The sequence below is a fragment of the Nicotiana attenuata genome, chromosome 8 (assembly GCF_001879085.1).
Source record: "Nicotiana attenuata strain UT chromosome 8, NIATTr2, whole genome shotgun sequence".
In the NCBI taxonomy this organism is placed as follows: domain Eukaryota; kingdom Viridiplantae; phylum Streptophyta; class Magnoliopsida; order Solanales; family Solanaceae; genus Nicotiana; species Nicotiana attenuata.
Genome location: NC_031996.1, coordinates 22,634,490 through 22,657,128, shown reverse-complemented (window position 1 = coordinate 22,657,128; position 22,639 = coordinate 22,634,490). Strand labels below are relative to the sequence as shown.

Genomic DNA, 22,639 nt, shown 5'->3' with positions numbered 1-22,639 from the left:
GTTATTGACTTACCTAGCGGGTTGGGTTAGATGCCATCACGACTAGTTGGATTTTGGGTCGTGACAAGTTGGTATCAGAGCTCTAGGTTCATAAGTAAACGAGTCATGAGCAAGTGTCTAGTAGAGTCTTGCGGATCGGTATGATGACGTCCATACCTATCTTCGAGAGGCTACAGGGAATTTAGGATAAACTTCCCATCTTTCTTTCCTTATCGACATTGATTCAACTTGAAGCGTAACTCTTTGAATTCCTTCCATGCACTTATATACGCATGTGAGCGCTCGGTATTAGCTGTGCACCGACGGCTTGTGATTTCATGGATGAGGTGCGAGATGTGATTTCGGTGTGCTAATGATGGGCTAGTCTAGAGGACTTGAGGCCGGGTTTTGACTGTAGCTTGAGCATGAGGATTTTGATTGTGTGAGCACGTGCTTTTGTACTTATATGTGCGGTAATGTCCCTATGAGTGGAATTTGTGGCTGGATGGCTATATGATGAGTATGATGTGACGGCAGAATATGTTCAGGCGGTTTGAATGTGACGAGAAAAGTTTTATTGAGATGTAAAAAAGGACTATTGGGTGATTGATTTCTGTCTTGATGTTACGTATAATCTAAAGTTATGAGCGTATTGAAAGATGTTTTTTCATGTTGTTTAATTGTGGAATGAAGTAGATTTTCATGTCTTATTGATGAATTCAGACTCAGGAAGATTAAGTGATTGTGGAATAGTTGTGGCTATTAAAGGGTATAGAGAGATGTCAGTTTGAGGTAAGAAGTTGGGTTATAAACTGCGGGGTAATCTACGGATAGGTGATCCTTATGAATTTGTGATGAGGTCTTTTTTTTCTATCAGTGGGTTATGGGTATGGCGATTTGAGTTTGAATTGGTTGTAATAGTTGACCCGACCGTCACGAGGATGAATGTGAGATTGCAGATGATTTGAGGTATTATATGGTTTGTGTTACATGAGCTTATGAAGGATTTAGTTGAATCTCACTGCGGTACTATGGTGTAATAAAGTATGGACATTGTGAGTTATCGAGTGTTTGGATCTATGGCTTTGAGCGAAGTGGGGGAGTCTGCTATCGACGATTTGGTTGCATTGTTACGTATTGTATTGGTTTCGATCTGAGGCATACTTGTGAATCAGTTATGACTTGCAGAGGTGCAGATCGAGGATAACTCGAGTGAGGAAATTTCTAGATGCGGGTTGTATTACACTCTATGTGTATCTGTGAATCATGGAATGATTGAATGGTTATTCATGAGGGATATAGTGCGCATGGAGTAGGAATTTACTCGGTTGTTTAGATGTATGGATTACTTCTTTGGGTGTTATTGTGCTAATGGGGCACATGTTGTTTGACCCGTTTGGGTGGTGCAATTGAGATTTGAGAAGAGTAGATGACTCTCGAGAAGGATCTAATGGATTCAAGATTTATATGTAACAATTGAGAATTTATTCGGAGTTGTATATGGCAAGATCTAGAATCTGCATTGGATTGTGTCGGGACTCACGGTATTTCGGTATCACTATGGATTCTACATTTCAGTATCAGGAAGGTAAAGGAAACAATTTTAGGTTCACATGAGGTCTCTTTAAAGTGGGTGTCTCGATTGTGGTATTTTGGGGTGCTAAGAGGGAATACAACAGCTTATGGGCCTTACGGCGGTGTGGCTTTATGCTAGGGTCTCGTATGGTTCATTTTGGTGGAGTATCGTGGTGTTCTATCAAGGGGAAGTGTCAACTTGAGGTTAATTCGGAAGGAACTCGAAGAAATAGGACAGCTTGGTAGTAGGTTGGATCAGCACGGTACTGGATATGATCGATCCTTTGGGTACTTATGATATGGCGAGTCTCTACAAGTGTTTTGTGGCAATGCTCTTGGGTTTTGATGACCTGCGTGGCCTGGTTGAGTTAGAGAGATTCAGTTCTGATGGCTTGGTTATGTGCAAACGGGGTTCGAAGAGTTTTCGAGATTTCTACCACGATTTGAGATGGATATTTCCTACCGGCGTGAGGAGCATGTTGCGTATTGTGATTTTCTCCTGGATGGGATCAAATGGAAGGTTTCTGACTGATCGGGTATGTATTGTGCCAGTGATTGATGTGTCGTAGAATTTCGGCACATTTGATACCAATTACTTAGATTTTAACTCGTCTTTTAATGCATTTTTAGTTAATTCTGATCAAGTTTGATTGTTTTGTAGTGCATGAGCTTGAAGACCCGAAAACATGAAAAAGAAGTCAAAATGTCACAAAAGAAGGGAAATGCTACAAGTATACGACCGCATAATGCACATGCGGATCGCATAACTCAGAGGTTGATCGCAAAATGAAACAGACTTATTGGCCAAATGAAGCGAAGGATATGAGGTCCATTATGCTATCGCATAACACCTTTGCGAGCCGCATAATCCCAGTAGAAGAAGCTGCTCAACATGATTTGCGATGGCATATGCGGTCGCATAACACACATGCGGACCGCATAATCGATATGCGGCGGAAGCTGGAACTGGTGATTTATTAAGTCTGCGATGAGAATGAAGAATATGCGGACCGCATACGTGGTCTGCGACCATTATGCGGTCGCATAAGCTGTCTGAAGGGGCATTTTTGTCCGATTTTGACCACGACTTTTGGTCCGCTATAAAAAGAATAACTAGGGTTTTTGTGGGTCATTCAAGTCTGAAAAAGACCCTACATAGAGAGCATTAAATACTCCATTAATTTGGAAGCTTGTGAAGAAGTAATCTTGCACTTTTGTAAGCTTTATGATTTTATCAAATACTTTGTTCTTATATTTTAGCATGAGTAGCTAGTTTTAAATACTAAGGTTGTGGACCCTAGATGGGTGTAATGTTAATGGGTGTTTAACATTGAATATATATATATATATATATATATATATATATATATATATATATATATATATATATATATATATATATATATATAATGGTTGGTTGATATTTATTCAATTCTTGTTCTTTATTTATGGTTGGTGGTTGCAAATATTAATCTATTCCATTTTACTCTTTCTTTGCTTGGGAAAGTGAGTTAGGGTTTGGCAGAATTGAATCAAGAACTCAAGACTTTAAATCTTGTTTAATAGAATCGCTTAGGAATAAGTGGGTTATACTTGGCATAAATTGGTTATATTTGGAAAAATCACAAAGTGAAAATACTACCCAACCATTGGAAAATATTGGGTAGTCATTTAGAAATCATTTGCATATCAAAGGACCTTCCATTAGAAATATATCATATTAACACCGATAGCATTACATTCCATTGACGGGGACATAACCTTGGTTTCCTTAATCAAATTATTTACATTCTCATAACACAATTAGTTATCTCCTTAATTCACAACTATATCATTCTCTTGTTACGTTAAAGGAATGGAATTACGACCTAAGTCAAGTTTCACACTACTCAAGCAAACTTTTCACACCATATTCCCCGTGGGATTCGACCCCAACCTTGTTGGGTTATTGTATATGACACCGACCGCCTTACACTATTTAATTAAAGTGTAATTTGAGCGTATCAGGTTTTAACGACGCATCTTATGTATTAATAATATCCAAAGGGGGAGTGTTATGAATACACTATATGGTGAATGTCTATTATTGCTCTTACAACTTTCTAAAGAAGTTTGTGATCAAGCAAACAGCTTGCAAGTAGCTCATGTGGGCAGCTTGCAAGCAACTTCATGTAAGCCTTCCAGCAGTTTCCTAAAGCAATCAGCTTGGAAGTACCTTATGCCGACAGCTTACAAGTAGTTCATGCAAGCAGCTTCCTGGAAAGCCTCACAACAGCTTCATTTCTTCTATAAATAGGAAGCCAAAACATTTCATTTTGTACATCGAAGAGAAATAAACTACGTCTCTTGTCTTGCATTTCTATTATCTTATAACACCTTATACTTCAAATTTATATTCTTTTAGGTGAAAAAAAGATATCCTTTTTTTTCAAACACATGATCTCCGCTAAACTACCATCTTGCTCTTTCCTTGGTTAAACCAAGCTCCGGTGGTAATCTAATCGAATACCTAGAGTTTAGGCCCTGAAATCATGCATAAAAGATCATCTCTTTATTGATTTAACAAACCTCGTAATATATCTTGCAAGTTGCAACTCTTAAACCAGTCTCCGCTCATTGAGGGGGAAAGCCGAAATTTTTGCCTGTTCTTGGATAACCACCTGAGTGATTATTGAGGACCGTTGCAAATATTTCTGCTGCTTGATGTTAATGCTATACTTCTAATACATTACTCGCCCTATATTTTGTTGGTTTAGTGATTAATTATGCGATATTTGAGCTAAATTATGTTATTTTATGTGTAGGAGCATCAGAAGAAAGAGTCGACTGAAAGTTGCACGAAAAGAGGACGAAAATGCAAAGAAAAAAGCACAAAAACACCAAGTACCCAAGCCTGGCTAAAGGCCAAGCGTAGCCAGCTCTATAGCCAGTTTTACCATGCTACAGGCCAAGCATAGCCAGCTCTATAGCTAGCTTGACCGCGCTACAGGCCAGATATAGCCTGCTCTGTAGCCAGGCTGACCGCGTTATAAGTCTGGCCTCGTGAGGTCTATAGCCCAGTGATCAAAAGCGCGTGAATTAAAAGACTCCGACCCGGAGTTGGACTCAAGGACCACGACCCTAACATATAAATACTCCCTAAACGACTTAAGAAAGGGTTGGACATTATTTTGGAGAAGAAAAAGGCTACAGAGCACTATGGAGCGAGAATCAAATCAGTTTTCCCTTTGTTTCTCTTTACTTTGTAGTTTAATATCTTTGAACGTCATGATGATTGTTTATACAATTATGAGTGTCTAAACTCTCTCATCTAGGGTTTGATGAAACCTATTGAAGGATGATTTTCCACTACGTTTAATATAAATTTGTCGTTGATGTTTCTCTACTTGTTCAACTATATTTTCGTTGTTGTTGATTGAAGAGTTCTTAATTAACTATGCATATTTAGTGTGTATTGCTCGAGAGTACGCATTTAGATAGTTGATGAACAACATCACTCCTAACGTATTTGAGAAATCAATACGGAGGGTTTAAAGGCGGGATTAGAAATAACAAAACCTTAGTGCAATCTTAGTGAGCAGTAAATTAGTGTCAACTAGCGTAGTTTGAGAGAATATGTCTAGTAAATTGTGGTAGTTGCTTGAGAGAGAATTACGACACCCAAAGTACTCACGGTTGGTAGAGAATACTTAGGCGAATTTATAGAAAACATAATGGAGGAGATTCCGATAATTGGGAAAATCAAAATCCTAGATTTTTCCAATCTTATCTACAACATTTGCTCTGTTAGTTAAAAATTACTGCATTTTAATTACTTTGCCCTTAGTTAGTAAACACTCAAACAATTATGTAATATTTCTGAAGGTTGATTACTTGAATTCTTGCGAAACTAGTGGTTGTGATTAGTAGGTTAATTCTATGTGGGATTGACTCCAGACTTGTAAATCGGATTATATTTGTAACAACCGCTAGACCTCTTAGGAGGCATAGTTGGGCGTGATCAAATTTTGGCACCGTTGCCGGGGACTTAGCAGTGTAGTTGTAGCTGTATATATTGCTAGGTTCCAAGTTTGAGCTTTTATTTTGTTTTGTTTTGTTTTGTTTTGTTTTTTTATTTTATTCTATTCTATTCTATTCTATTTGTTGATTTGAGAAACATGACATCTTGGAATTATGGTAGTTTAGGTGTTGGTGATTCTATTTTTGATCCTCATACATATTGTGAAGAAAATCACTTGTGGCAAAATTATCGAAACGTTCTCGAGAGCGAGTTATGTGCACCAACTCAATCTTATTTGTGGAATATGTGTGATGTGTGTGGTGGTCAAGATGGTCACTTTCATGGTTATGTTTATATTTCTTATCCTCCCCCAATCCCTCAGTATGATGGTTCTACTTTTTCTTGTGAAGTTAATAGGAACAAAGAACCTAGGGATGATGGCCTGAAAGAGATCAAAGATATGCTAAGGTATGCTAAGGTGCCTTGTGGAAAATAATGAAGAACCCAGGGATGATGACCTGAAAGAGATCAAGGATATGCTAAGGTGCCTTGTGAAAAAAAATGACTAGAAACAACTGCAGATAGAAAGGCAAGACACAACTATTCTCAACTTGGAAGCTCAAGTGAGACAACTGGTTGAAGCTTTTAATGCTCGACAAGCCAATATTATAGATAGTAGCCAAAAAGAGCGTGAATTAGATGCAGAAATTAAGGTGCTAATGGAGGAGATCAGAGTAGAACACTAACAATCTATCCAACTAGAATTTGAGGATGCTGATATTGAAGAAGTAATACTAAAGTCAGCCAAGGACATTGATGATACAAATTTTGTTGACTATAGTGTGATTGATGTTGAGGATGCCGAAAATCTGAAAGTTTAGGTATTTGAGCGTGTTAGACCTCATTCCAAACACTTCTCTACCTTGTGTTCGGGTGGTGAAATGAGAATTGATCCTTATGAGCATAAAAAGGAGTCAAGGGAAGAGGTAGATTTAAAGATAGTAGAAAAACAAAAAATGGGCTCATTAACAGCTAGTGGTGACAAAATAGATTAAAGAATATTTATCCATCCATATTATCCACTTTTAAAAACAACTCAAATATGGATAAGAACTATATTATCCACTTAAAAAATGAATAACTAATGAGTTTAACTTTTACATTTATAAAAACTCAAATTGGGGGTCCTTAAGTATGGGAAACTAAAAATTCTCCCTAAAGTGATCCATATTATCCACTGGTTAACCCATTTTCGTATTAAATATGGATCGGGTCGGATAATTTATCCGTTTTCGTGTTACCCGTTTTCGACTCACCCATATCCTACCTAACCCATCCGTTTGCCACCCCTATTAACAACTAATAAAAATGGGCTCATTAATATAGAAGAACATGGATACATATCATGATCAGTTTGAATGTAACTAAAATCTAGGAAATGATTGGATCATGTTAATCTGTAATCCTTTATCATTATCCTTTATCAATTAACAGCTAAAAGGTATACCCATGAAGTTGACTATATATAAAGCGTTCAAACAAGACTATCCAGAAGATGACGAACCTGGATATATAGTACAAAATTTTGAATGCCCAGAAACTAGTACAAAATACAATATATTGCATCTTCTTCTTGGTTCTGAATAATATGAACATCCTCAACTTTCTGCCTAACTGCAAAAAATGCCTCTACTAAAAGAATATTACAAGGAGTTATTAGCACCCTATGACACAACAGAATGGTCAATTATCTAGCCTCCAATTATGCCCCTCAGCAATCAACAACTGCAAACTGAAAGAATTAAGGGAAACAGCCCTAACTCTAACAAAAAAGGGCCTGAATTGTCTGCTTCTCTCTTGTAGTGTTTGTTCACACCAGTATGTGAAGCACCATTAGATTAGTAGGGACCCATGGGTGGCATACCAAATGGAGGCATGGGAGGCATTCCCATTCCACCCATTGGAGGTGGTGGTGGTGGAGCAAAGCCTCCTCCCATACCTGCACCTCCCATACCCGGTGGAGCAGGCAAAGCCAGGGGCAGCAGCTGAGCATACATATTCTGCAACCAAAATGAGAATAAGGTTAGCAATGGCTTATTTACAACATGATGTTGCACTTATCAAAAGCTTTAGCAATGTTGGTTATGTTCCAGACCATAAAGCAATAAACTAGCAATTGCTTGCTATATAGATTACACAATGAATACCTGCTGCTTCATAACGTCCTTCTCTTCATTCTCTTTGGCTTTTGCTTCATTTTGAGCCTCAATTTTATCTTTTATTAGCTCATCAACCTTGCCAGTGTATTCGCGAATAAACTGCAAAAGAGACAGAGAGAGAGAGCTCCAAATCAGAAACTAGTTGCAGGTTACACTAGATATCAACAAGCAATAGAAAATCAGAAAACTGAAGCAGACAGCAAAAACGATTACCACAAATGATATAAGCTAGGACATAATAATGATATGACATGCGAGGCGTCTTTATATTTCTGATATTTTCCCACATCATAGTGAACGACTATAAACAGGAAATAATCAGGAATAGAGCTCCAGAAGAGATGCATAAGAATATCATGTGAAACAGACCCAAGGGAAACACAAACCCCTTTTTTTTTACAAGTACAGATTGTTTTTTCCAGAGTGAACCAGACATCCTTGTGGCCCTGGCAAGGATAGCCTGCAAGGATGCACTAGCATACACATCCATCAGAGGACAATGAATGGATAAGAATTTTCTCCTTGAAAGAATATAAGCAAGCACGCACATATACACAGGCTTAGGACAGGGAGTCAGTGCGTAACCTGTAACAGGTACGGGAATGCAAAGTCGATCATATTATTCATCCACGCAAGCTCAAGGGCAACATCCGGGCGAATCAAATCATAACAAACAAACAGGCACGATGCAAAGCATTCTTTCTTCCCCTGCAAGAGCATATAACAAGAATTTGAAGCTTGAACCCACTTTCCATCAATTTTGTATAATATTTAAAGTTAAACAAATAACCAAAACTCACAATTTTCAGACATCAGTTATTACAAGTTAGAGATGCATTAACCAATGCAAAAATAAATGCTTTCCAAGTTACGCATAGACTTTTCCAGACCAGAAATATCACTTCCAAGTAAAATATGACCAATTCTCCTGAGTATTTCCCGAGCAATAAATACATTATGCATCTGGCACTCCCAAATTTATCTCTACTACCATGAGCTGATTCTTTCATGTTCTAAGAAATTTTCTTTTTGACGAATTGGTTGGAGTTCTTTGATGTCCTCCAACACTATATACAATTGAAACCCCAAATATGTCAAGATCATCTTCGCCAGCAATACTATTAACTTTTTCCATTTTCTGTATTCTCACTTACCCTTTTCTGTTGGTTTGTTTTTGTCTGTGTGTGTGTGTATGGTTGGGTTGTGGTTGGGGGGGGGGGGGGGGGGGGTGTGAGTATGGATGATTTTTGAAACCACAGTTACCTGTTCAATGAAATAAACAAGCAACTCTTCAGCAAGTTCACGATCCCCGGATTGTGAGGCAGTCTCCATTGCATCTTTGTAAAGATTATCTTTCTTCGACAAAGCAATAGATTGCTTCCATCGACCAGCCCTTTTATAGATATAAGCAGCAACCCGCCTCATCTCAAGAAGCTCATGTTTCTCAATCTGCTCACTCAGCCAAAGAGAAGTGGAATTATTATCAGATATCTGATAGATACAATGGAAGGCAACTTGGTGAAACTATCCTTTACCTTCTGCGCAAGGCCAATCTGGTCAAAGTTATCATGCAAATCAACTGATTCACGTAATCTATCATAGTCTTCTTCTTCAACATAAATCTCATTAAGGGCCTCGTTTACAGCAGAAACATTGTTACTTTGAACAGCAATCATATAAGGCTTCACTAGGCGAAGATGACCAGCCTGTTATCCATCAAAACAGAAAAAGATAAAAGGAGAAAAGGAGGGGTTAACATCAAACAATCTAATCCAACAATCCTTGTAAGTAAATAAGGGTTCTAGGAAAAGTAAGACCTTTCTCATTATGTCGACTACACGGGTGTGGTCCACTCTAAGTGCAAGAACATTTAAAAGATCATTGATAAGATCAGGGTGCTCTTGCAAATAGAAATGGACGGCCTTGTAATAAAGCTCCACATTAGCAACTTTGACAACAATATCTTTGAACTGCATATGATCCCAAGCATCCGGAGAATGATTCATGACAGTAGTGGCAGCATTGTCAAATTCATCATATTGGATATACAAATATGTAAGTTCTTTCCAGTGTTGCTGCTCATCACAGGCACGGATAAGCTTGGGAATGTTGAGACGGGTGGAAAATAACTTAATGTGTTCCATGAGCTTCTCGTAACGGTATCTGGCATAAAGGACGCCAAGTTCTGTGAAAATACCCATATGGGCACGCTCCAAACCCAGCCCACTCTCCATAAGGGAGATCAATTCATTGAAACATCCTCTGTTTTGGTAATATTCACTCACTTCCTCCAGATCATCCACCTGCCAAAGCAAAAGCAGATACAACCTTTCAACAGTATTCCAGGTAATCCCAATGCAATTTAAATAAGAATGTTGACACAGAAAGGATCCCTGGTAACTAATGAAACACAATGCTAAGTTACCTGTACGATAATGTTAAGCCCACAAATCTGAGCTAAGCGGAACTCTTCAGCGTCAACACAAGCAAAGCAGACTTCTTTCCACGTTTTTGCACTACTTGCTTTACGTGCTGCATCAACAGCACCTTGGAACTGATTTAGCTTCACAAGTGTACTAGCCAACTTGGCCCAGTTAGAAATAAAAGCAAAAATGATCTTTGCAGCCTCATATAAGGCTTCATCATACAACCGGTCACCAACATTCGGTAGATTAGCAACATTTGGCATGAGAATGAACTCTTCAATGTCGCTCAATCGATCTATTTTAGCATATGCATAGATTAGTTCACTGTCAACCTTGGGCTCTTTTGACTTCTGTCTTACCATCAGCAGATACTTCACCAAATCATGGTAAACATCTGCATCCTCTGCAGCACGAATAACATCCAAAAATTGGGTGGTATCATCTGCACGAATAAACGACTCAATAGCATCACTGATTAATCCTTCTCTCAGTTGAGCTTTAGCCACTTGGCTCCAAACAGCATCTTCTTCAACTCGGAAGGCAAACTCCACAGCCCGATTTATATTGCGGATATTATCTAGCAGAACACTGACAGCCTGGACATTCAAATTGAACTTCTTGAAGATTGCAAATGCTTCTTCATAAAGTTGGGCTTCTACAGCTACCTCCCCTACTGCAGGTCCATCAAAATTATCAAGCCTGTTGATATAGTCCATAACCCTTGAAGGGTCAGCTTTAATGGCTGTCAAGATAAGCAAGTTTTGCAGATTAAAGTTCCCACTGAATGCAGAGTTTTGGAGCACAATCTTTTCAAGAAGCTCAATCAGTTCATGCGGAAGATCAGCAGTCATGAAAGCTTTAACAGCAGCAGAAACTTGTTCTGGGCTTTTGCTCTCAGACAGAGCAGTGGAGACAACTTGATCAATAAGCTGCCTTCTGAACTCGTTTTCAGGGTTAAGAACCTTCTCCCAAAGTTCAGCATCCATTCTCTCAACGACATACCTAAAAAGATTAGGACAATTTGGTTTGTTCTCCTCTAGACATCTGACAAATCAGCAGTTATAGAACAACTAACTACAGGAATAACAAACCTGGCTTGCAGTTTGAACAAAGAGTTCTTGTTTGTTACATTGATAAGTTCATCATCACAGTTCCCTCTCCGATATGCAACAACAGCAAGGGTAGGATCGCGCTTCTCACAATATTTACCCACAACACGTGAATCATAATATGGATTGGTCGTCAGGAAGTGCTCCGGGTTATTGTTGCTATCTATGATGATCTTACCCAGAGCATTGTGTACATGCACATCTTGGCTTCCTTCACTCACAAGATGCTCCAAAAACTGAGTAAGCAGTCGGAGGCGGTTCCTGACAACCAAGAGCAAAAGCTTAACATGCTATAGTTTACCGGGACCAACTTTAAAATAATTGTACCAGATACAAAAAAAAAAAAGGAAAAAAAAAAAAGAACCTCTTTTCACATTCATCCACAAGGGGCTCAACAGGAAGCAGAGAACGAACGGAAAGGATCAAGCCTTTAATAAAATCCTCAGGACACTCATCATCCAATAACTGTCCCACAACTAAAGGAGCATTTCCTGGGTTGACCTATACAACGGCAGATTAAAGTTCGTAAGTCATATTTGCAAAAACTTCAATAAATCAAGTCGTACACAGAAATCATACTGACCTTTTGGACATAACCTTCAATGTACCGTAGCATATTGTTGGTATAGAGGTAGTGTGTGAGATCAGGAACAAAACCAAAGCGGTCACAAACATTAATAAGAGGCCGAGCATCGGGAAGTTTGGCTTCCATCAAGAAGTTCTTCGTCTTTTCAGGGTCATAGAAGTTTGATTCTCTTGTGACGCGCTCAACCTCCTTGATTTGTCCAGTCCTGGCAGCTGCCTCAATATATTTGAAGTGAATATCAGGATCCTCACTGCAGGAAATAAAAAATGAGTGGTTGACCAAGCCAGCCAAAATATCAAAACAAGTGATTGATAAAAGTTATCAAAATGTCAAGATGTCCTCTCCATGAATACATACCTGGAACTCAAATATGATCCCAAGAAGAAGTACAACCCATCATAAGACTTGAACTGCTCAAAAAGCTTTATGCAGGCATCAATACCCAACTGCTCACAATACTCTTTTGCAACCTGCAATAACACAAAGCATAATCAGATATGTTGCTATGGGTATTGTTTGTAACAAATTTAGGCAGAAAAATAAAACTGCAATCACAAACAACTATAAAGAAAAAAAGGACTTTATTGATAAATATTGCGAGTTACAACTCTATTTATCCCCTGATTCTTCCACCGGATTGTTCTTCGCAATTCGAGGGCTGGATCAGGATATTCTCGAACGTACGATAATGCGGACCTTTGAATTATTTGATCTCCATGAAAGTCGATCATTGTGTGGATGTTCTTCTTGAAGTATTTGATTATCAAGAAGAACATCTATAGATCACGACATTATTCTATGCCTTGACCCCTTAGTGAATATCCCGAGAATTTATAGGATTTTCTGAGATGACCTCAACTTGCAAGATGCATTCAATACGTAACCCTTTTTATAGGAGCAACCTAGGGTTAGAGTAGAGTAGCCTCCAAGTTAAAGTTTTTGTGAGTAGCCTCCAAGCAACCCTAATAGACTCCTAGAATTGCAAGAGTCTTCTCGATATCTTGAATTTAGGATTTTGCTTGATCCGTTAATATTTCGATGTCTACAAGTATGTTACACAGCCCAAAAAATAACAATTTCATATAATGTAAAAACAAGCTCTGATCGCATGATTCAGGAATCTCTAATTTAATTCCAGTACACAGACTTCGGTGCAAAAACATATAACAAACCAAAATGAGCACCTGAACAATTATTTGAAGGTTGCCTTTGATATTGATCACTAGGAGGTCTTTCATGCACTCAAGAGCCCATTCACGCGAAAGAGTCCCAAAGAACTCAACCAGAGCCTGAGACAAACAATATAGTTAAGTAAAAGTCCACTCTCTCCAAAGAATAAGTCAATGCAATCTATAGAGCATAAAAACCTGAGGCTCAATGGCATGTGTGTTCACAATGACACGCTTGATATCAGGGAGCTCAGAATAGTGCTGCAGAAATAATACACCAATTAACCAACTTGCAGTCAGATGAAAGTAAAGGCAAATGCTGAAAACCATTCAACCTGCAGAGCCCGGACGTAAAGACCAGCTTTTTCACAAAGTTGAGCAATTCGAGATCGATCATAGTGACTGAACATTCCATTTGCTAATATAGCATCTGCTACATTGGGGAAAGTCACAAGATTGATTTCCAATACCTGTGCAGTGGAGACATTAAAATCTAAACAAAATGCAAAAACAGCAAGATGTCCTACAGAAGAGAAAAGAAACCTTAGTCTGCAAAAAACCATGTTCTGGAAGGTTAGGTTTCAGAACATCCAACAAAAATGCTGTTGCCTCGCGGATCAAGTTCCTCTGATGACAAGAAGAAAAAAAAGAATCCTCATCAGCTATATGTTGCACCCAGTAGAAAATGGTAAAAAACTTCTAAAACACCTAGTTTAAAGCCCATAACAGGGAGAAGATTGCAATGAACTATGTCAGCATGACAGAAAACAAGCATTTTGACATCATTAAGAAGCCAATTAACCTGGAGAAAAAGGTCAGTGATTGTATTATAATCAACTGGACATCCTCCCTCCATTTGGGACATCATGAGTGCAAAGTTAACAGCTCCCTGCATATACAGCCACAATTATTCAAATTAATCCACCAACAAAGCACCATCTGGAGAAGTTGTTTTGATTTTTGCTTCAAGAAAGAAGCATTTTTACCAACATGAGAGCAGAATATCAAAGAGATGTCTAAGGATGAAAACAATCAAAGCAATTGTTTTCTCCATAAATTATGGGCAGGTGAAATCCGAAACTGTCTAAGATTCAAAACTATTGACTTCCAAATGATGGGAAAACTATGTAATCGCATGAAGCTCGCAGAGAAAGATGGGAAATTGACAATTTATGAATTTTGATAATCCACTCTCTACATACCTGAGGATCAGATCGAAGAATTGTTTGCAGGAGGAACAGATAGTCAGGTGTATATCCAACCTATATCAACAAACAACTTTTCTAATTACCAACCTCAAATACATTTCATAGAAACGCTTGGACTGCGTAAAACATACATGGCAGCTCAGGCCAAATAAAATTTTTTACGTGATGACGTCAGCAAAAATGCTTCACTAACCTGTTTGGAATATATCAGAATCTTGTCAAACTCCCTGCGCTCCGCAAAAGCAGCGACAACTTTTGGAGTTGCTCTTGCTTTGATGTATATCTTCAAGGCAAGGTCATTATCAACAGTCTACATAAAAAAGTTTGCAGCTGCTGTCAGCACCTTAGGCTATGTAAAAGAGAGAATCGATTGAAGTGGTGAACAGAAAAACACTAGTTATGTTGAATTCTTGTTGAATTCAAAGTTTAACCTTCACAAGGTCACCAAGATCCTCACTGCACTCCAACTTATCCTCAGCTAACCAGTTCTCCAAAAGGTTCTTCTTATTTTGGTTGACAACAAGGCGTGACAGTTCTAATGACTCAAAAGCATTGAGCTTCCCTTTTGTCAAAAGTGTCCCAAAGTACTGCAAAAGAGGAGGTGTTTGCCCTGGTTGAACAGGAACACTCTGCAACAAGACGAAAGGACACATAAATACAATGTGCATAATTTGCACGATAAGTTGAGGAACAATCAGTTTATTCTTGAAACTAGACCTTGATGAGCAACAAAAAATGAGAGGGAACAAAATCATTACCTGAAATTTGGCAACAGTATCAGGCGTCCGGAGTATGCCCTGAGGTGATTCAGCAGCAAGCTCAGCAGCCTCTTTGTACTTGGTTTGAGCAAACAACTCTTGAAAGCGCTGGACGACCTGAGACAGAAATAAATAGATGTAAGACCATTATAAGAAACAGACAGCAACAAAATTCCCCCATGTTGATTCCATCAGAGTCAACAACTTCTGACAAGATTGTCAACTGCTGACTGCTGATAACAAAAAGGGATTAGCCTCGTCAAATCTAGTCCTAGTAGATGATGCAATGACAATCTATTTTAGTACTTCTCAATTTAGAGAAGGAAGAGTTTCAAGAACAAAAACCAAGCTGTAGAATGAACTAGTTAACAGCGTTAGAGAGTTCCACAGGCAAGAGATCCCGTACACCTAAAGAAAAGGGCAGAATGCCCTCCCATCGCAAAATCATTTCAGAACAATGATATATCGAGAATAATATATCCACTTACCAAATTCTCAGCACCTGGAAGGTTTCCTCTTTTAGCAAGATTGACAGCAAGCTCCAGATTGTTCAACTGTAACATGTGTAAGAATTTGACAGATTACGGGATTCATCCTCAATTTACACTTCCAGAAACAAAATTGTGACAAAATGTGTAGTCGCAGAATGCAAAGAAAATAACCGTACTTGGCCACTGATAAAAGGTATAATAGTTGTTTCATTTACTGTGGCTAGCAACACTTGGCCTCGCCTGTTGACGGCATAAAACCCACCAACTGACGAAGCTTCAGCTGTCAGGAAAATAGGGTCTGGGCTAATCCTATTTCTGTAAACTGCAGTAGCTGTTTCCAGGTCATAGACAAAAAGAAGCCCAAGCTTTGTGATGACAAAAATTAAACTATACTTATGAGATATCTGCGAAAGAAACGGATAACTGTGTCACAAAAAAACTGAACTTAAAATACAAAAACACAAGACAAAGCGACAGACCCCAGAAAGGGAAGGCAACTGATACCTGCATGGCAACTGGGAAATCATCAGCAAAATCTGGAGGGAAGAAAAGATCCGCCTGTTTTTTTGTAAATGAGGGTTTCCCTGCAAACATTTATCACATTAAAAAAAGGACGAAGTTATATCAGGCAATTCTCACCACAATGTTAGTAATAACTTTCAAGGTTAAGAAAGTGGCGAAAGGAAAATAGGACACGGCATATTAACCTGGCTGGGCTCCCAGCTCAATGACATGCAACTTTGATACAACCTGTCCAGCATTCAAGCTTCTCGTGGCAAAAGAAATGAGTATGGAATCCCTATCACTTCCAGGTACCTGATTAAAGCACACAACGGTCACAACAGGAAAACAAGGAAGCAATGCCAGGAAAACAATTAGCAAATTGTATGGAGGAGCTTTTCTCACTCTGAATGATGCAAATGATGCAGCGTGAGCCTCGAGGGATTGACTCCGTTGCTGATCAACTGAAAATAGTTGCATATTTCCTTTGACCAGTTGGGGCCTCTAATGATATGGAGGAAAATGGTAAAGTCAAATGACGAAAGAGCATCTCCTTTGTACACTGAATTGGAGAAATCATCAAAACAGTAATGTCTACACCTAGAACACATTTCAATGAAAGTTTAAAAAGCCAGTTGTCTGAGCTTTAAATTGGTGTGGAATAAACCTTGTTAATATCATAATTTGCAGCCATTCATCAACATCGTCTAGTGCATATAACAGATGGGCCACCTTTGGCCGGGTTGCTGCAGCTGAAAGCATCCAACGTTCAGGCAACAAAAGTACTGTGTAATACCAGTACTATGGCCAAGGCACTAACATGCAAGTTTCCTTTTCGTACAATACCGTAATAGAGATTGAGAATGACATACAATCAGCAAGTTATAAAACAAAAAAGAATTAGGGTAGATGGAGCAACGCAGAAACATTACATAATGAAATGATTGAGAAAAAGTAACACAACATTAAAGCCTCATATGACCTTTCCTGGCTTTTCCCTCGCTGATTATACTTTGGGAAGGGGTTAGATGATAAAAACAAAGTCTGCTATCAAAATAAAACATCAAAACTATCATTATCAGTGCAGGTTAACAACATTACACACCTCCGGTGAACCTGGGGCAATACCAATCAAAACCAACCATTTCTCTGAAGGATCACAACGATAATTGATTATTTGGTTATTGGCTAGGTTGGCTGTTCTATCAAACATCTTTACAGGCTCAGTATCACCTGATAAAGACAATACAGACATCTTAAAGACAGAACACCAACCATCATTCCAAAAAGAATGGCCAGAAAAAGTAATGAACACAAAATTAGACAAGTATCCACTCAAACAAGTGGAATAAAAATTGGTAAACATTATCAGTAGAAAAGGGAACTGTCTCACCTTCAATTGGCCAATGATAGACTGAGGTTTGTGTGACAATTCCTAAAATCTTCGGAGTAATCCACTTCCAGAAAACAACCTAAACATAACACGCAATGAGAGTTATATCAACACTATCAAAATCCTCAAAAAACGCAACAAACTAATATTAAATAATAAAAAGAATTCATGGGGATATTTATTACCTGCTCGGGCATCTGATGTGACTTCATTTTCTGCTTTGCCTCAATATTAAAAATTTGTAAGTGATCTTGAGTAGTTCCTGGTACTTGAGCTTCAAGAGGAGAAAGAAGACAGAATTGCTTCATCAGGAAACGTATTTTAACGAAATCCAAAGTGGAAGAGCTGTCCCATCAGCTTATAATTTCCTCTTTGCCACTTATAAGACGTATATGGATGAAGGAAAACAAGACCCCCAGTAATTCAATGATTCGCCATTGAATTAAAAAATTCTTTGAAGAAAACAACAACAAAAATCCACTAACCCTTTAAAAGTAACGTGGTAAAAGTGATTTGTCCAAACTACAGCGGATTGGTCCTCATTTAGAAGTCAATGTACCCAGAGCACCATTAGACAGGATATATGAAGATTTTATGAACATTCAATTCAAAGATCTCGGTGTTCTACTCAAGCTAACAACTGCAATAGCCACTATCATATTGACTTTGTCTCGACTTAAATGCAGTCAGAGGCGGATACACGATTTGAAGTTTATGAGTATTGGATTCTTGCCCTTTTGAGTTAATGGGTTCTTAATTAATAATGTGTACATATTAAGGATTCGGGCCAAAGCTACTGGGTTCAGCTGAATCCATACCGTCAACTCTACATCTGCCTCTGAATGCAGTAGTCATCAGAGACCTAAACATATTCCACACTCGCACTGTTTCCTCTAGATGTTAAGCCGTGTTATCAAAGGCGCGCTTAAAGCACGCTTAAGCCCTGAAGCGAGGCTTAAAACATGTTGAGCGTTTCACCTCGCTTAGCAGGCACTTCAGTGTTGTCATCAAGGCTCTAAGGTATACTTTTCCTTGCCAATGAGCGTAATACTGAAGAGGCGATGCTAAACACTTGATATTCCACTTTATCGTAAAAAAAATTCAATTTCATTGTCCATATATTTGGTATTCATGCTTATAGATATTAACCTTGGACTACACATACATATTTGTAGTTTTTCTCCCGTTCTTCATTAAAGCTCATGCTTTATTTGCGCTTAGTGCCTAAACATTCCTTAGAGCTTTTTTGCGCTTTTCGCCTTTGATAACACTGATAATAAGAATCAAAGACATCACTGATAATAAGAATCAAAGACATTTAGCAGATAAAACTTCATCTATACACGTTAAATTATACTGTTTGACTTTATTACAGAAGCTTCAAATTCTTTCACATTGATAATAAAAAGTGAATAAAAGTTCGACTTATCCATTTTTAAGTATGAATAACCAAACAAACTGCCATCAGCTAATTCGTATAGCATCAGCAATTCAAGCATCCCAACTGCAAGCAAATCAATTACTCTAGCCAATGATAGAACGAACATTCAGTAAGTAATCTAAAAGTTTCCTCAGCAAAGATACAATTATACCTTTTAGAGCCAAAATTCTGGAATTGGGATTCATAAGAGCAGAGTCAGCAGTAATAGGGCGGCGCAAAGGCTGCATTGGCATATTCATATCAACAATCACCACACTACTTTGTGGTGCCGTCTCTCGAACACATATATACTTGTCTGATTCCATGGTAACATTTGTGAATGTAATGAACTGCGGGTTCACCCCTATACTTGACAACTGCAACACCAAGTCATATAATAACCAAATTTCAATCCAATCTTTACATAGCAAATTCAACATAATGTCATAATTTAGGTCGCAGATCTGACAATTAACTAAATACCAGAGACTAAAAGAGTAGATACAATTATTGAAAAATGCGAGGAAGAGAAATTAGAATTGATTACTGTAAGGGCCTCTTTCATAGTGATCGGAGCATTAGCAGCCGCCATGATGGAGATCAGCGAGACTAAGGAATGGGCCGATTTGGTACAAGGGAGAGGAGATCTTAAGTAAAGAAACCCGGGAACCCTCCGAGACGAAACATACAAGGGAGAAGGAGATCCAGAGAGAGAGAATACAGAGGGGTAGAGGGTTCTTCAAATCGAAAATACGTTGGTGAAGCACTGGCCTTCTGTATTGTAGTTAAACTAATGTTCAACGATGGGGAAGGTGGAATTCTGGGTAGCCGAGAAATGAATTGTTGAATTCTAACTAGAGTATGTCCCTGTCTGTGCATCTATGAAAAATAAAATAAAATATCTGAAATTAATGAAAAGACGTTACGTGTTACTACTATGTAGTATAAACACTAGTCCCCCATAGGAGTAGTAGGCATATATAGCAGTGATCGAAAAATTAAAACGAACAATCTTGCAGATTAAGGTTCCGAAAAATTAAAACCAACAATCTTGCAGATTAAGGTTCCAATTTCAACACTAAACACTCTGTTAATTGTTTTTCTTAGTACCATTTTAAAATGTATTATTTTGTAGTATTATATAATACTTTCTGTTATAAATAGAATTGTATTTATGGTGAATGTCTATATCTAGAGAGATTCTAGGGTTCATTGCTTGGTGGCTAAGTCACTCTCTCCCTATAAATAGAGGGTTCATAGCGTTCTAGTATTTTACTTTATTTTTCTCTTTTAAATTCTTGAAATTCTATAATTTGATTTTATATACAAGCAAAGACAACAAAGTTTGATTATAACTCTAATGGAGTTTGTAAGAAATTATAACCACCTGAAGTGGTAAAATTTCTATGCCTCGCCATGATCAAATATGTATGATTGTGGGCAAAGAATTGAAAATCCGTCCCATTGAATTTGCTCCATTCTCATTCCCTTAAGAGAATGTGATAGCAGTATGTGATAAGTCTGAAAGAAGACAAAATTATTACTATGAATGTATCAATGGATATGGACGTGGCAATAGACGAAATTATAATCGTCATCATTTGTGGTAATGAGAACAATAAGGATTCTCAAAATAATCTTTCGCTCTGTGAAAAATATTTGTCATCGATTTGACATGAGATTTGGTAAAGCACATATAGATGATTATGGTCCATTCATGATGTGAATGTGACAACATCTGATTTATGAATACATATTCATTCTTCAAAGAATATGAACGTGCTAGTGGTAGTGAATATACCGCACTCACCTCTAAAAGGAGGTTTGAGATGATATAAGAAAATAATGTCATTATTATGGCATGAATGGTCATTGGTCACGTACCTATTGTACGCCAAAATATTTTGGCATTGTGATTGTTAAAAGACAACGGTAATGCAAGAAACAGATCTTGCATATAATTTTGACCATAACCATAATGGTATAACTTTCTCTTTAAAAGAGATATTCACCATATGGGTGTTGATGAATATGTGGTACTACAAAATTAATTGAGAACTCTGCAAGAGCCAATTATACTATTTTGGAGAAACACAATTAATTACCAATAAGGTATTGTGTTGTAGTAAGTCTCAAAGAAACTTATTCAGTTTCCAAAGTATACGCGAAAGCGGTTGATTATATTGAGACTATAAATAAAGGAAAGATTTAATATCTTCTATTACTACAACTTGTAGCGGGGTAATATGTATGTGAAAAGCTACCCGCTTTATTCTCCAGTTTGTACTACACAAATAAAAGAATACCACAATAAAGTGGATGTTTATTGATATAAAAACCCATATCATAATAAACTTGGAGTTTATTGATAATTGCACACGTCATGGTGTAAATCTGAAGTTTATCAATATTGATAATTTATTCAGTTGGCATAATTGGTTTACCCATATCAATTTAAGTATGATGTGCAAAAATAAAAGAGAATTCACATGGGTAAATATTAAAGAACTAGAAAGTTCTTTACGAATTCTCTTACATTGCTTGTTCTCATTAATTAATAGACCAACTAAAATTGGGATTGAATCCCATGAATGCTGGAAATATCAAAGGTGAATATGGGCCCATTCACCTGCCATGTATACCACATAAGATGCATCTATGAGATGGTTACATGTGCGATTATTAATAACCCGCAACATGGTGTTTTGCGAGGTAACTTGCTCAATAATTTAATTTCGAGCATAATTTCCAGATTTTCTATTCAAGAAGTTCATCTTGATAAGTTGGTTTACATCACAGTTGGTTTAGCAAAATGATTTATTGAGTGCCTCCACTTAATAGCTAAACAATTGCTTATGAGAACAAAGTTATCTATATCAGTTTGATATACGTTATATACGAAAGTATATTATTTTCTCCCCTCACAAGTGGTTCAGGGTCAGGAACCAAATAATTCCATCTTATTATTATTGATGTGCGGTGTATATTTTGATTAACACCATAACGCACAAAGATGGGTTCTCAAAGTTGAGGAAACAAGTTAGTTTTTCTAACATGAGGGGGAGACAAGATACAACAGTTGAGAAAAAGTTACATGGAATGAATTATCATTTATACATCTAGATCCTCGAATAAAATAATATGAACTTGAAGTTCATAAAAGGATAATTCATGTGCAATATATTGCAAAGCATGCCAGACGCATTTGCTGACCCAAAGAAAGTAACTATATTCTCATTGCAAATGCTCCTATTAGAATAAGTCCTAGAAGGACAAAGTCTATAGTACGCTTAAAGCATATAGACAAATCGGTTTCAAATAAACTTCTTGATAAAGAAGATGAGCAAATGATCAAAATGATCATAATAAAGGAGGCAAGTGATCTAGAAGATCACATGACATAACACTTCATAAAATCTCAAGAGAGATTCAGGTACCTGAAAATATGAATGAAGAGATCTCTATGTTATGTCTTTATGAAAAAATATTGAAACTGATATAAAATGTTTGTCGACGACATCTATGATAGCGCTATATATATATATATATATATATATATATATATATATATATATATATATATATATATATATATGAGGATCTTAAGTATGAAGAAACAATTCAAATAGAATGGTTTCATATGAAAGCCATGTAGTTTTGAACATGTAGTTCAAACACTTGAAAGTATAAGTCAATGGTATGTGCATCCATTTTTCGATATCTTATATGTCTAGCATGACATGAAAACTTGATATGCATCTAAAGTCTATTATATGGCTTATATGACAATCCATGAAGGATTTAA

At 37.5% G+C, this 22,639-nt stretch overlaps 1 protein-coding gene across 1 annotated transcript; it reads right to left on the bottom strand.

Annotated features, from left to right (window-relative positions):
* Positions 7,042 to 19,765, bottom strand: LOC109231054 (clathrin heavy chain 1-like). The gene is made up of 30 exons (XM_019396590.1): positions 19,382 to 19,765; positions 19,007 to 19,211; positions 17,600 to 17,688; positions 17,415 to 17,493; positions 17,127 to 17,254; positions 16,427 to 16,525; positions 16,228 to 16,336; positions 16,025 to 16,104; positions 15,697 to 15,924; positions 15,518 to 15,583; positions 15,030 to 15,146; positions 14,703 to 14,900; positions 14,465 to 14,581; positions 14,266 to 14,325; positions 13,866 to 13,952; positions 13,607 to 13,690; positions 13,399 to 13,533; positions 13,262 to 13,324; positions 13,079 to 13,183; positions 12,252 to 12,364; positions 11,892 to 12,144; positions 11,673 to 11,809; positions 11,291 to 11,569; positions 10,199 to 11,201; positions 9,591 to 10,076; positions 9,309 to 9,479; positions 9,037 to 9,222; positions 8,359 to 8,481; positions 7,762 to 7,872; positions 7,042 to 7,614 (listed from the first exon to the last, which is right to left on the bottom strand). The coding sequence occupies exons 1-30, from the start codon at positions 19,424 to 19,426 to the stop codon at positions 7,453 to 7,455; spliced, it is 5,118 nt and encodes a 1,705-aa protein (XP_019252135.1). The 5' UTR covers positions 19,427 to 19,765; the 3' UTR covers positions 7,042 to 7,452.

What these genes read in the sequence shown, in the direction of transcription:
- LOC109231054 (XM_019396590.1), bottom strand. Translation starts at nt 19,426, where the DNA reads ATGGCGGCTGCTAATGCTCCGATCACTATGAAAGAGGCCCTTACA. An exon ending in ATACTGTTGCCAAATTTCAG is followed by an intron (nt 14,901 to 15,029) that starts GTAATGATTTTG and finishes GTCTTGTTGCAG; the next exon opens with AGTGTTCCTGTTCAACCAGG. An exon ending in AGGACGTTATGAAGCAGCAG is followed by an intron (nt 7,615 to 7,761) that starts GTATTCATTGTG and finishes TTTTGGTTGCAG; the next exon opens with AATATGTATGCTCAGCTGCT.